The 14,633-nt window shown below is 35.7% G+C and overlaps 2 protein-coding genes across 3 annotated transcripts; one reads left to right on the plus strand and one right to left on the minus strand.

Annotated features, from left to right (window-relative positions):
• The first annotated feature begins 3,704 nt into the window (after positions 1 to 3,704).
• LOC105136561 (transcription factor ICE1-like) lies at positions 3,705 to 8,061 on the plus strand. The gene is made up of 4 exons (XM_011041960.1): positions 3,705 to 5,125; positions 6,525 to 6,749; positions 7,108 to 7,278; positions 7,693 to 8,061. The coding sequence occupies exons 1-4, from the start codon at positions 3,923 to 3,925 to the stop codon at positions 7,774 to 7,776; spliced, it is 1,683 nt and encodes a 560-aa protein (XP_011040262.1). The 5' UTR covers positions 3,705 to 3,922; the 3' UTR covers positions 7,777 to 8,061.
• Positions 8,062 to 8,909: 848 nt separating this feature from the next.
• On the minus strand, positions 8,910 to 14,371 carry ARF2 (auxin response factor 2). 2 transcript variants are annotated; one of them, XM_011041958.1, is made up of 16 exons: positions 13,735 to 14,369; positions 13,530 to 13,648; positions 13,269 to 13,364; positions 13,123 to 13,179; positions 12,866 to 13,021; positions 12,682 to 12,766; positions 12,348 to 12,438; positions 12,100 to 12,264; positions 11,664 to 11,783; positions 11,388 to 11,463; positions 11,139 to 11,310; positions 10,526 to 11,051; positions 10,083 to 10,473; positions 9,780 to 9,970; positions 9,446 to 9,648; positions 8,910 to 9,288 (listed from the first exon to the last, which is right to left on the minus strand). In XM_011041958.1, exons 1-15 carry the CDS (start codon positions 13,865 to 13,867, stop codon positions 9,468 to 9,470), a joined length of 2,559 nt encoding a protein of 852 aa, XP_011040260.1. In that variant the 5' UTR covers positions 13,868 to 14,369; the 3' UTR covers positions 8,910 to 9,288; positions 9,446 to 9,467. The 2 variants fall into 2 exon arrangements, with proteins under 2 accessions (XP_011040260.1, XP_011040259.1); XM_011041957.1 differs by lacking the exons at positions 8,910 to 9,288; positions 9,446 to 9,648; positions 9,780 to 9,970 and having other exon boundaries at positions 10,386 to 11,051; positions 13,530 to 13,642; positions 13,735 to 14,371.
• Between the last annotated feature and the right edge of the window lie 262 nt (positions 14,372 to 14,633).

Consider the following 14,633-nt stretch of genomic DNA (forward strand, 5'->3'; position numbering starts at 1 on the left):
ATATATATATATAGCTTTTTGGAAATAACAGCCTTTAAATTAAAAAATGTTAATATTAATAAATTTAACATGCTCCCTGGTAATAACGCGGTAATAGCTTTTATTTAGTATTTAATTACCATTGCATGACATAAAATATGAAACATGAAGTATATTTTTTGTTTTAAAAATACATTAATTCACTTTAAAATAATCTTAAAACAAATTTATACTATGTTTATATTTATCTCCCCAGCAAAGTACATTTATGTTTCTTTTGTATTTATCCTTTTTTATTTTAAAATATAGAAACACGACCCTAAACTACTACACGCATTTATATTAAATTCTCATTGTTATTAAAACTCTAATGAAATAGAGATGCATTCATCATGTGCATGCAATTCAAAACTCATTCAACTTTCAATAGTGGCAACTCAGAATACCTTTGTACATTTGAAGTTACAATTTAACATGTTTTTCATAAAAATTTAAATTTTTTTCTTTATTTTTTCTTTATTTTTTCAAATCATTTTGATATATTAATATTAAATATAAATATATATATATATATATTATATTTTTTTAAATACACAATCACCTTAGATTATATAAAATACTAGTTAGTTTCCCTGGGTGTAAGGTTTGAGGCTGGAAAGTGGGTGTTTTGAATGTTCTAATTCAAGATCACGAATGGCACCTTTTATTTTGAATATTCAAATTCAAAATCACGTTCATACACGGAGTCCCAAACAGGGAGTGCATATCTGAATTGCTTTCCATATGATCGTCTACAAAAGCATCCCCTCTTTGACACATATATAAGAAATTTCAGGGAAGTTACTGTGGAGCTTTTGAGTCACTCGGTCGCTATCTAATATCTGCCTAGATTAGAACAATCAAGGGTGAGGTTTATTCAAGAAGACAAAAGAACTGGTAAGAGACATCATTCTGAGACAACTTCTTGACCCTTGATGTAATTGCCATGGGAATATGTGTTCATGTGGTTACAGTTCCTTACTCTTCAATTATTCTGGTCATTTAATCTTCTAGCCAACATGTACGAGAATTTTACAATATAGCCTGCGGTTTGAATAAAACAAAGAACCTACAAAAAAAAAATTATGCTCTAAAAATTGTTAGATATTATTATTAAATTCTCCTGGTCTATTCCTTACTTGGACTTGATTTAAAAATCATATTGTAAAAATTATTTTGATATATGATTTGGTTAATTTGATAAATTTAAAAGTAATTTAAATGATAAATAAAAAATATAATTTATTTTTTAAAAAAGCAAATTAGACAACCAGTAAAATAAGAATTTAGTTTAAAAAAATCTAAGAAGATATTTTTCTAACATAAAGAGGTGATATATTGAACTAATATTGGTTTAAAATTTATAATTTAGATCATGAAATTTATAATTTTTTTAATTATTTTTTATGTAATGATGTAATAATAAAATAAATATTTATAAATATTAAAATATTTATTTGAGACTATAATAATCATATAGAAATAAATTTAAAAAGTATTAAAAACGTAAATCTTTTTAAAGAAAAAGAAAATAAGTTCAAAAATATGTTTTAAAGAAAATGGGTGAAGCGCGGCTTTTAAATTTTAGTAGAGAGAGTAATTACTAATTAGCATGCTAAATTAGTCCTGGAACTGTTCCCCTTTTCGGCATGAAATAAATTATTGGCAATAAACAACTCGAGTCTTATTCCAAATGAATTTATATACATATATATAAACTAACCTTGCAATCTATAACTACAAGTGAAGGTGGTTTCAGTTAAAGCCCATTACTTGCAAGAAAGATGTACACACGCGCGCAAACACAGCGTGTGAACAAGAAAGATGGAAAGTGGGACCACAGCTTAAAATATATCACGGCAGAAAGGATTCCCCGTTAGTTTGTTGGCACCAGAACTGCATTTGGCTGCTACTGAGGCAAGGTATGAGTATGAACTCACCAGCCATCTTCCTTGCCTCCCCAAATCACTGTTACTAAAACCAACAAGGTCCGCCTGGTGCACGTCCTATGTTTGAGATGACGGTGGTGATTTAAAATATTTATACATTAAAATAATTTAAAAATATTAAAAAAAATTAAGTTGAATTTTTTTTATATATTTTAAAATAATATAGTTATACTCTTAAACTTGACTTAAATTAAATGAGTCATCTTAATAGGTTAATTTATGATGCAGTCAACTTGATTATAACATTTAATTTCAAAAATAAATCAAAATAATAACTTTAAATTTTTTTATAAACCTAAATTAACCTAAGTATGTGCAGTTGGATTTAATTGTACGAATTTTATGAACCTGGGAAAACAAGAAGGCATTTTGAGCTACAAAACTGAAATGAGAATCACAAATCTCCTTGGTGACTTGAGTGAGAAGGGATTTTATTTAAAAACAAAAGGTTTCTTGTTTCATGAAAATCATTTGTGTTTTTAAAAAACATTTTTTTTCCAAATATAATTCCAGAAGTACAACACTATCAGTTTAGGTTAAATCTGACTAAGAAATTATGATCAATGCCTGTTGGTATACGCAAGTAATATTCACAGTATGTTCTTGAGATTGCTTGCCCTTTTCTTTTCTGAATGAAAACGAAAGGAGGAGGGCTTTTATCATGAAAAAAATTTAAATATTTTAAATATTTTTTTATATTTAAAATTGTTTTAGATATTGATATAAAAAATAATTTAAAAAATAATTTTTAATGCTATTCCAAAATCCTCTAAAATAATTAATTATTGGTGTTGGAAACCATACAAAAGATGCCGCGGGACCGAATAATTTAAAACCAGCAAGAGATGAGCACATAAGCGGTTTGTACACATTAACGTTGTTTGATCTGCCAAAAACCTGTCAATCATGCAGCAGCACGACAATAAATATTGTAACTGATACAGAATTATTATTTTTTTGTCTAAAACTCGAGTAAGAGAGGATTCAAGTTGGTTAGTTAAAATGCCATATATGATCCAACAATTAGATAAAATCATGCTAAGAACTTGAGATCTATATTATAAGTTTTAATTTCGATTCAAAGTATATATATATTTTTTTTATAAAAATATAAGATAATCAAGATTTTATTTACTCATCTAATTTTATAAAATACACTTTTAAAATAATGAAGTTTTCTTGAATTAAAAAAAAATCATGCTAAAGGAAAATAAATGGAAGAAACATATTCATTGAATCCTGCCACCATGGTGGGTCTATTTAGTGACTTTATTGACTTAAATTTGGCACAATTTAATTTTTTTAACAAATTTAAATATTAATCTAGATAAATATGAATAATTTAGCATGTTAATTCACAACTGAATTGATTTTGTGAGGTCCAATTTTACTCAAAAGAATTTTTATTTTATTTTTATCTAAGATGATATTATTTTATTTTTTAATATTCATCCAAAACCATATCATTTTAATTAAAAAAATGAAAGAACATCGTTATTTTTTAAAGAAAAGATTTATGGGAATTAAAACGGCAGTCTCTTTCTTTAGCTTGCTGGCAGATGTAGGAAGCAAAACGGGAACAAGATGCACAAAATGAAGGTTAAGAGAACGAGTGGCCCTGACGTGATTTCAGCAGCAGCAACAAAAAAAAAAAAAAAAGCAAGCCAAAAACACCGAAAGAGACAAAGGCTCGTAGAGTAGGAGTGATTAGTGTAACGTTCATAGGGAGAGCGTGTCACATCCATTCTCAAAAATGGACATCTTTACCTCTCTGGCTCTTAACAATGCCAAAAAAGCAAGCTTCGCTTATAAAAAGCTAATGCCCTTTTCCTTCTGCAACGTCCTCTTCTCCCCCCCTCTCTCTCTAACTCCGTTTCTTCTCTCCTGTCTTTTTAAGCAACTTGTTTTGTCTTCTTTCCATTATAGTTTTCTCTAAAAAAAGACTGGAAAAAACCATGCTTTCTAGACTAAATAGCACCAGTGTTTGGCTTGAAGATCATAAAGAAGAGCAAGATTCAACAACAAACCACCTCCACCACCACCACAACAACATTAACAACACTACTGCAGCTGGTTGTGGTGGGGTCATGTTGGAGGGCAGGGAAGAAATGGGTTCTCTCTCTAATTTCAAATCCATGCTTGAAGTGGAAGATGAGTGGTATGTGAACAACAACAACAATACTATTCATCAAACCCATCAAGACAGTATCAAAGACCTCACCTTTTCACCAGGTCTTGGTGACCCAGATAATCTTTTGCTTCACCAAGTGGATTCTTCCTCTTCTTGTTCACCTTCTCCTTCAGTTTTCAACAATTTGGATCCTTCTCAGGTACATTACTTTATGCATCCAAAACCGTCTTTGTCTTCACTCCTTAATGTGGTTTCTAACAACCCTTTAGAGCATGGGTTTGATTTGAGTGAAATTGGTTTCCTTGAGAATCAAGGAACAAATTCAACTACAGCAGCAAATGTTTCAGCTTTGTTAAATAGGGGAGGTGGGGTTTTGGGAAACTTGGGGAATTTCTCGGATTTGGGTTCAAATAGTCAGATTACCATTCCTAATTTATGTTCTGATCCACAATTTTCAAGTTCTCGGATGCTTCAGTTACCTGAAAATGGTCCTGGGTTAACTAGTTTTAGAGGGTTTGATGAGAATTCAGGGAATCAATTGTTTTTAAACAGGTCTAAATTGTTAAGGCCTCTTGAAACTTACCCTTCAATGGGTGCGCAACCTACTTTGTTTCAAAAGAGAGCAGCTTTGAGGAAGAATTTGGGTGATAATGGAGGGAATTTGGGACTTTTGAGTGGGATTGATAGAGATAAATGGAAGAGTGAAATGACTCAAATTAGTGAAGAGAATGACAAGAAGAGAAAATTTAGTAGCGGAGATGATTTTCTAGAGGATGTGAGCGTTGATGGGTCGGGTTTGAATTATGATTCTGATGAATTTACTGAGAATACCAAGGTGGAGGAGATTGGTAAGAATGGTGGGATTAGTTCAAAAGCGAATAGTGGTGTTACTGGTGGTGGTGGTGTGGATCAAAAGGGGAAGAAGAAGGGGCTTCCAGCTAAGAATTTGATGGCAGAGAGGAGGCGCCGGAAGAAGCTCAATGATAGGCTGTACATGCTGAGGTCTGTTGTTCCAAAGATCAGTAAAGTAAGAATTTTCCTTATCATTTTCCTGTGAATTAGATATTTCTTTCCAGTTATTTTTTGTCTCTACAATCATCCAGCATGTTTGTGTGTGCTTGTGTCTGAAGAGAATGTTTATAAATTGTTTTTTGAATGAGTAGCATATTCTGTTTTTGCATGTTAGAAATGGATAAAGAAAGTGCATTAATTCCTCTCACATGGACCCTGGTAGAGTTGTTTACTTTCACCATAATTTTTTGGGCCATTGTTAGGGTATTAAAAATTGTCTTCAACATAAAGTTGTTGAATTTCTGAATTTCTTCTTCTTCTTCTTTTCTTTTTTCTTTCCTCTGAATTGGTTAAATCTTATTTTGAATTCCTTTTGCTGATATGTTTTTTGCTATCTTCCATAGACTTAACATTTCTTTCTATCCTTGCCTGTTTGAAGTTCAATGTTCCTAAAACTTCTAAATTGTTTGTATATTTTGCTTTCTTGTCGTGGCATGCACATGGATCTCGATTTTTCATTTATTTATTCACAAGGTTGATTATTAAGTCACTGTTTGCATTCGGCAATGATTATTTTAAGAAATCCCCTTCCAATACACAACTTGTGATTCTGACATGAGTTGCTGGCTTACTTAAAATACCTGAGATTGTGTTTTGTACAAGAGAAAAGCGTAAAGGTTGGGTTTTATTTTAACTTATTAAGCTTTAAAATATTTAAGAAAAGCACAAGATACCTTGAATTTGTGAAGGATCTGCCTAAAGCCAAACTCTTCCCCTTCGGTCCAACGTGAATTGCAGTGCTCACCTAACTGTTTGGATTTCCTTAGTTTCCTTGAATCAGAAAAGAGTTAATAGCCTGATTCATTATATGCTGGTTTGTAAGAACACACGCACACACACATAGATATATGCACCTTTTGAGCTAATTATCCTCAGAAATATCTTGTCATTTAATTTTCATCCTCATATAGATTCAGGAACCGCAGAAGAAGTAAAAAATATTCAAAATAACCTATTTTCTTACTGTCTTGGTTGGCTGAACCTCTAGCGTCCGTCATTGAATTTTTATCACTGGGCTGACATGACATGTTCATAGTCATCTTGGACTGAGGAATATTGAGATTCATAATGGACATGACGAGTTCATAGTCATCTTGGACTGAGGAATATCGGGATTCATAATGGACATGACAAGCACTTGAAACAATAGTCTTCAGTTTTTGTACTTTTTGTTTAATTTGGCTTATGTAGGTAATGCTTTCTCCAAACTCTGATATGTTAGGAGGAAAACAGAACTCTGCCACTCTTTTAAGCCTAATAACTAGGAGAAGCATTTGGATGTTGGAACTTCAAATTTTCCGCCCGTGCTTCATCAAAATAATAAGATGTGAGTTTTAATGGTCTTGTGCTGACAGATGGATAGGGCATCAATCCTTGGCGATGCAATTGAATACTTGAAGGAACTTCTGCAAAGGATTAATGATCTCCATAATGAATTGGAGTCGACTCCCCCCAGCTCGTCATTGACACCGACCACAAGTTTTCACCCTTTGACACCGACTCCATCAGCACTCCCCAGCCGTATTATGGATAAACTTTGCCCTAGCTCATTGCCAAGCCCAAATGGCCAACCTGCAAGGGTAATTTTTTCCCCTCTTTGTGCTATGATTTCCTTATTGTCTCTAGTGTGTCACCTAGATTTTTCCGTGCCCTATTTTTTGCTGCCATGACATTCAGTTCCTGCTTCTAAAATATTCATGGAACAGTTCACTTGGATATGATATCATGGGCTCTGAATAACTTATCAAGCACAAACTTGGTTTCATGTGGTCTGTCTCTAATAAATATTGAAAATGACTGATTAATTCTGTGTTACCCAAACAGGGAAGCTTGTTTTTATACGTAAATGGTATTTTCAAGCTTTCTTTTAATCTTCTCGGGCATCAACTTTTTCATGGTGTCAAACTCAGTTGAGTTTCTATTTTGCTAAACATACAGGTTGAGGTTAGAGTGAGAGAAGGAAGGGCTGTAAACATCCACATGTTTTGTGGCCGCAAACCAGGTCTTTTGCTCTCCACTATGAGAGCTTTGGATAACCTTGGGCTAGACATTCAGCAAGCTGTCATTAGCTGTTTCAATGGTTTTGCCATGGATATTTTCCGAGCTGAGGTACATTTTCTCTGTTCTCAATCTAGAATACAAAGCTAAATTCTAGACAATGTGTTGCAAGCCTTGTATAAACTGACGTCAACCAAACAAAGCTAAATTCTAGACAATGTGTTGCCTAAACTGACGTCAACCCACCCTGTGAAGTAAAAAACATAGCAAATGTCTAATTATTTATGATGATCCCGTTAATTGTTACTTAATTATCTGATAAAATGGAAGAGAAACTACAAGGAGTTGAGCTTGTATGTCCGAAGTCTCTTTTGAAATTTTGGGATATATCATAACAGATGCATGGTCTTGCATCTATCCAAGGGTTTTCCATCTTATTTAGATGTGCTCAGACTGAGTTGGGATTGTGTATTGTCTGCTTCATCCCTGGATTGGTGACATGACATGTATCTTTTTATTCCTCAGCAATGCAAAGAAGGTCAGGACATGCATCCAGATCAAATTAAAGCAGTTCTCCTGGATTCAGCTGGTTTCCATGGCATGATGTAGTGGTCAAATGAACTTGAAGAAAGGTAATGAACTTCAGTTGCCTATTGACGGGAACAAGTTGCTCGATTGTTATCTTTTTGTCAATCCAAGTGGTCTTCTATACCACCAAATGGTTACTAGTTAGCTGCCTCCAAAGGCCACTCTGTAGGATAGGTGCCATGCAGAAAAATTCACCATTAGTTTTAAGTTTTTGGAAGAATCAGAATTCTAATATTTCCTGCTTTTGCTGTAAGCATTTCAATAAAATTGGCCCGTTTGGAACAATACTCCCAAACCGTTGCAATATTTTTGTCCATATAGGCTTGGCATCCTTAAATGTACCATGCCCATGTCAGAAACAGACAGTAATTTAACATGTGCTCAAGTGAATCAACAGCCTGTTTCCTCGAAAAGTTGGAGGAAAACTGTCGAGTGCAACTCGAATTTTTTATTCTTTTCTGTAGCGTGGCTTATCCAACCATCTGAAAATCCAATCTTAAAAGTAAGGCTGTAGCTTAATTTTCCTTCTCTATGATGCCAGTCCTCACACACTCGCCACTTTCAAAATGGCTCTCCACTGCAGCTTTTGGCTTATCTTCTTGTAACATTTTCTTCTCAACACGCCGCATGCCCTTCCTCCAATTATGATAAGAACCTACCCTAATTTTTCAAATTACACAGGCCACCCGGTTCTTTTTTTAACATACCTCTAGAGTTTTAACTTCAAATTGCGTTACAATGAAGTCACATGATAATGGAAAACAACTCGAGACAACGTTGAAAAAAGATTATTAGGTGACCCTAGCTGATGAACAAGAACCATAAACCCAGTAACGTCCCTACCTTGGATCTCATAATTTCTGCAAGCAAGGCCTGTCATAAACCTTGTCCAGCTAAGAATTGTCCCAAATTTGATATCCCATAATTTTAGCAAGATATTTTGTATAGTAGCTTGAATTTACTCGAGACAAGGTTGAATTCCACCAAGCAAGATACGGAACGAAAAAGACCCATCAGTGTACAGAAACCAAAATTTTAAAGGAGAAAACTCAGGTCCAACCGTCCATGTCCCTTGATCCAATCTGATGAAGACAGCATGCACATGCCCTAGATAAGATAAGATATTTGCTAGCAAGCTTGGATAAGGTCAGGAATACGGAATCCAACATTATGGAACATTGGAAGATTAGCTAGGCTTGCCTGAAAACCCATTGGATGATAGATAGACATACTTACATAAAGTGGTAGGGTGAAGGTAAGATAGTTCTGTACATGGTGGGATGATTTGGAGAAAAGCAAGGATAATGATTGCCTCGCTAGACATTACGGGTATATATATTTATGTATAACTGAGACACCATACAATACTAACTCCATAAAAGGTCCAAAATTGGATTATATATCATTCTTGCATCTATTTCTGATACCAGCAAAGCTTCACATCCTGCAATACGTAGAGTGGCTTCCATCTCATTCTTACCAAATACCAACTGATAAGTGACCATTGCACTCGCTTGCTGCCGGTACCCAAACCTGACATAGGGATAAGCACAGAAATTTCTTCGTCAACATCTACATTCAAAAAGATTAAATTACGAGGAAAACGGCTCATGGCATCTGAACAAGATTTGCTGCTAAGAAATGCAAGCACAGAAAAGTAAAAAATTGTTTTGTACAACTAGAAAATTACCTCGAATTCAAAAGAGACAAATCTAACAATTCATAGGGCTACATGCTGAAGGAAGTGGCAGATGTTTGGCTTCCTTGTCATCATCCTCACCCTCCATATCCATTGGATTCTCAACGCCCTTTGAATTCAAGGCGCCTGGTTTAATCTTCTGTACCTCCTCTTTGGTGTAAATAACTATCTTCCTAACCATGCCAACAAATTCCCTGTTTCACACACATAATGCCACCGGTTATACAAGGCCCTCGCAGAAAAAGACAACAGAGATGGATGCCTATATCTGACTCCAGAGACAACTGACAAGACATTTTAAAGAAAATTTAAGAAAGGCCCTTACTGCCAGGGATCATCTCCAACAAGCATCATATCATCCTCATCGTCAGTGTACACAATCAGCCAATTCTTTTGGGGAGCCATTAATTCACCATTAAATTCAAACAGCCTGTCCAGTTCAGCAATCAACTCATCATAGTTATTGAACTTGGAAAGATCAACAGACCTACCAAGTGCAATCCCATGCTTTTGAACCTGAGGCAAATTAAAAAAAAATAATTGCAATTAGCTTCAGGTTTCTTCTAATATGCATGTATCAATATCTCATGTAAACCAAAAGAAAGACATTTGTGAACAAATGGGCAACCTTCGTACAACTCCTGGTTGAGCCATTTTGTGTTTTTCCATGGCTGTCCCTTGTTCGCAGATGACCAGCTTGGAATTGTTTCTCATTTTCATTTTCATTAGTCATCTTCGAACCCTTGGATTGTTCTGACTTTTGATCAGATTCAAATGTAAGGTGGTGACTCACAGGTTGGATATGACCCAGTGGTTCGTTCATCGTGTTTGTGGTCCCTGCTGCCTCTGGTGCAACGTGTTTACTAATTTTCAAAGGAATCCCAAAGAGCTTGCAGTTTCCTTCCAGGGATTTTCCAGAATCATGTTCTTGCATCAAAACAGGTTTGGGCATTAACTCTCTCGAATTAGCATGATTATCAAAATGAGATGGTGGGGGGTGCATCATCCAGTTTTTATGCAACATGATTATCAAAATGAGATGGCGGGGGATGCATCATCCAGTTTTTATGCGACTGCTCAACTCTGTGACCTTGAAGCACAGGATACTCACTAAAAACATTAGCCCGTGCTTGATATGTTACATCGCTGCCTTGTACTGGAACCTTTGTATTTGACTCTGACAACTTTAGCAAGAGACCCGAGGACATTATGGACCACGGGCTGGCTAGCAAGTTAAACTGCCCTTGATCTGACAAGTGTTTCTTCGTTGGATTAGCAGCCACAGCAGTTTGGTCAACAAACAGGGCACCAAACCCATGGGATGAATCAGAATTTGTCCCGAAGCCAGATAGCAAATCTGTGCAGGTTGGTTCATGCCTCGCCGAGGACATCCACCTCTCTGATCCAAATCTTCTTGAAGTAGATAACACATCGATCTTCTCATCATCTGCTGAGGATGGCCACATAACAGACTGTTCAGCAGCATTGGACTCATTGCTCTCTGCAAAAGTGCCTCTCAAGGTCGAGAATTCTTGACCTTGCAAGACCCTTGAAAATCCACTTGCTGATGGAGGGTCTGCAGTTACTTTGAATGAACCTACACATTAATAGTCAAGAGACCTGAATATCATTCTAGCTGCTCAAATTATCTACATAAACATCAATGAGTGAATCGCAGGGCTACCATCTCTAGCAAGAACTGAGGAGTCAGGGGATGAGGGCACCATGTTTGCTCGAGGCCTTTTAGGCCTGGGCAATGGAAGAGGATTTAGTGCAGGAGGTGCTAGAGCAGGCTCAATTTTCCATGGTGAAACTCTCTCTGGCCGAGGCATGGTAGAAGTTTCATCCCATCTCACCTGAAAGTACCATAAATAAAGCTGCTTAGAACCATAAATGAAAGTGTTGCATGGCATCATAAATACTGAAGCACTACCTTAAGGCACCTCCATTTAGAATTCTTCCACCTGCCGGGATCGGCATCTTCAATTCCAACAATAGTGCCAGTAAATCTACAGCAGAGAATCATGAGCACTTAAAATGTTATGTCTTCCACAGACACAAACATCCAATAATCCTACAAAGCTTAAATCACAAAAAAGAAAAGGCCAAAAAACTGGAGGTCTACAAATGAGAAGCTACCAGTGAACATTTAACTTCCAGATAACAGGTAGCTTTCATCACAAAACCTATATGCAAGCAGCTGTCATACCTTTGCTCGGGAGCTTCTTCTCCTTCAAATCTCATTTTAAACCTCATCCCTATGGAATAATTATTCTTGACAGACTCCATGTATTGATCAAAGGGGACAGTGAACTCTGCAGGACTTGTCCTGCAGCAAGACATTTAGAATGTTTAAGGAAAGCACATCAAACACTCAAATCATATTTGCTAATATGTTAGTATAATAGATGAAAGCCACGGATTCCCTTTCAGTTCAGTTTACCACTATAATTTACTAAATAATAAGACTGATCCTCTTCAAGGAATCAGACCATGCTAACCAAAATCCAAATCCCATGATGAATAACAATCGGAATCAAAGAAAAATGAGACCTGTACAAATTTACATGCCACAAATTCATACACACATTACTTGACCTGTAATATACTTATTCCCCACAGAAAATTAGTAATAAATCATTCACCTTGGCTTGTAATAAACAGTGAACAGGGTCCCGGTTGAAACAGCATGCCATGCTGTAGCAAGCACCCCAAGATGCATGCTGTGGCTGGATATGACAGATGATGGAACATTACCCTGCTGTCTCATTGCACGTCTAACACCAACTCGAAGTTCTCCATTCTCACCTCTATAAAATGCAAATACACATTTTATTCCACTCACACATAAACATTATATTAGAACATTGATGATATAAAAAAGAAACCAAACCTTAGAAATATAAACGCATCACCCGCAACAAGCCTTTTGGAGCTAACAAACACGCTCCATCCACTCTGAAGCAAGTGTCTCCGTGGTTGGCCTGGCATTGAAATCATTGTGCATATTAAGCAACTGGCATCTTGAATGCTACAATAATAATCCATGCCTTCATACTAAATGCATGAAGACTATATGAAAGCACGTTAACATAGTCATAGCAATAATAGTGATATTCATGCTAAAAGGGGTCACGATAAATTCACAAATAGGTGGAAAGGTTTGCATACATTCCTGCCATACTAGAGAGGATACCAAGTTGATTGTTCGAGTGTGAGATGATTACCCCGAAAAATGTGTCGGAAACGCCATTCATTTCCATGCAAATCCTTGGCAACCAATTCCTGTGTTGGAGGCTGCCTTGACATATCCTGTAATAAAAGCAAGGATTAAACTTCAAAATCTACAACCCAAAGTCCTAGTTCAACAAAACCCAAAGGAAACCCCTAGGTAGAAGCTGTAAAGCTCACCAAAGGTGGAAGACATTCATCTGCATGTCTTCTAAGAACCGAAAATCCACCATGAGTACTGGTATCCGAAGCAGTCAGGGTTTTACAAAATGAATGTACATGAAATCGCGGTGGTGGAGGTGGAGGAGGCTCCTTCTCCAACACATTCTCATCTTGCTAACATTAAAAAAAACCACAAAAATAATCAGAATTTCCATTCCAGTTCCATAAAAATTATCCAAACACTGCATAACCACAAATCATCAGTGAATACTCACGTTGTGCTCGGGAAGCAGAGTCACTTGCGCAAAGACCTCATCAGTATCTGGTTCAGCCTAAAAAAATTCACATATTACCCCATCAACAAACCTCACACATAAAATCCTCAAAATCGAACACAAACTAATCAGCAGATTTCCCATACCTTCAACTGAACATTAACCACACGACATAAGATCTTCGGTGGAAGATTATACAGCGGCATCTGCTGGTCTGCTACCTGATTCGTTGATGCCTCCACCTACACCCATTTCACAACCCCAATCACACCAAAAATCTAACAAAACAAACTTCAGATATCAAGAAAACAAACTAAACCCACAAAAAAATATAACAAAAACACTCTGAATGATTGCTGAGAATTCTCAAAAATGGCAAAGACAAAACAACTAAAACAAAGTAAGACCTGCTCTATATGTCCTTGAGGGAAATAAAACACACGATCTCCTTCACGAGGTACAGTCACTAAAGGACCAGCACAAGCATGCCATAGCTCATTATACAGCGCCGTTTCAGCATCTACAACTACAACACAAAACAAACTAAAAATAAATAAAGAAAAGAAATCCACAAAAATGAATTAAAAAAATCCATTGAAGCAAGAATTGTACCTCTAGCTGAACTTGGATGAGTAGAATGATTTTTCTGCCCTTCCATGGCTTCACTGTAACCAGAAGTGAAGCTTTCTCCTCCTCCTCTGATGTTTCCACTGTTAGCTCTCGCTGAAATCTCTGAAGAAGCCATAGAATTATCACAATCTTTCCTTCTCTTACTTTAGATCTCGTCTTAATCACCTTCAAACACAATAACGTAACTTTATTTCACAAACAATCCAACTCCAATCCACCATTTCTCCACTTTCTCTCTCTAAAACTAACTTTCTCTATCTAAAACAAACTATCGCTCTCTAAACAAACTTTCTAACCTTCACGGTTACATACACAGAAGCAACACTAACACCATAAAAACTACTTCTCTCCCATTTCTCCACCGAATTTCTTCATCTATACTTCAATTTTGCTCTTCACTTGTCTCTATTCCCCCAGTTCTAGTTACCAATTCAATCCTGCTTTCACACTTCTCTGTACACACACGGTGCTCTCCCCGTACACACACGGTGCTCTCTCTCTTCTCTCACTTTATCTATCTGCTTTGCCCTTTGTGGGTGTTCCCTTTTTTGTGTGATGTATTTGAAGGAGGTGAGTCTTTAACCATCTCTGGTCAAATGTTAACCGGTCACCTGTATTTGCATTGCCTTGCCTAGAATGTTTGTTTTTGCTTTTTTTTAAAAACAAAATTATATTTTCAAATTATTTTAACATGTAAATATTGAAAATAAATTTAATATATATATATATATTATTTTAATATATTTTAAATAAAAATAATTTAAAAAATAAATAATATTATAGTACCAAATATACAACATTTTTTTTCTTGGTATTGTTAATGTAAATAGTAAGATAAGCATTAATAAGCTTTGAGTGGACTTAATTATTTTAATTAATTT

The sequence above is a fragment of the Populus euphratica genome, unplaced genomic scaffold, assembly GCF_000495115.2.
Source record: "Populus euphratica unplaced genomic scaffold, PopEup_1.0 scaffold133.1, whole genome shotgun sequence".
Taxonomy (NCBI): Eukaryota; Viridiplantae; Streptophyta; class Magnoliopsida; order Malpighiales; family Salicaceae; genus Populus; species Populus euphratica.

What these genes read in the sequence shown, in the direction of transcription:
- LOC105136561 (XM_011041960.1), top strand. Translation starts at nt 3,923, where the DNA reads ATGCTTTCTAGACTAAATAGCACCAGTGTTTGGCTTGAAGATCATAAA. An exon ending in TTGTTCCAAAGATCAGTAAA is followed by an intron (nt 5,126 to 6,524) that starts GTAAGAATTTTC and finishes TTGTGCTGACAG; the next exon opens with ATGGATAGGGCATCAATCCT. An exon ending in CAAATGGCCAACCTGCAAGG is followed by an intron (nt 6,750 to 7,107) that starts GTAATTTTTTCC and finishes CTAAACATACAG; the next exon opens with GTTGAGGTTAGAGTGAGAGA.
- ARF2 (XM_011041958.1), bottom strand. Translation starts at nt 13,867, where the DNA reads ATGGCTTCTTCAGAGATTTCAGCGAGAGCTAACAGTGGAAACATCAGA. An exon ending in CTCTGCTTCCCGAGCACAAC is followed by an intron (nt 13,022 to 13,122) that starts GTGAGTATTCAC and finishes TTTTAATGTTAG; the next exon opens with CAAGATGAGAATGTGTTGGA. An exon ending in ACTGTTTATTACAAGCCAAG is followed by an intron (nt 11,784 to 12,099) that starts GTGAATGATTTA and finishes GTCTTGCTGCAG; the next exon opens with GACAAGTCCTGCAGAGTTCA.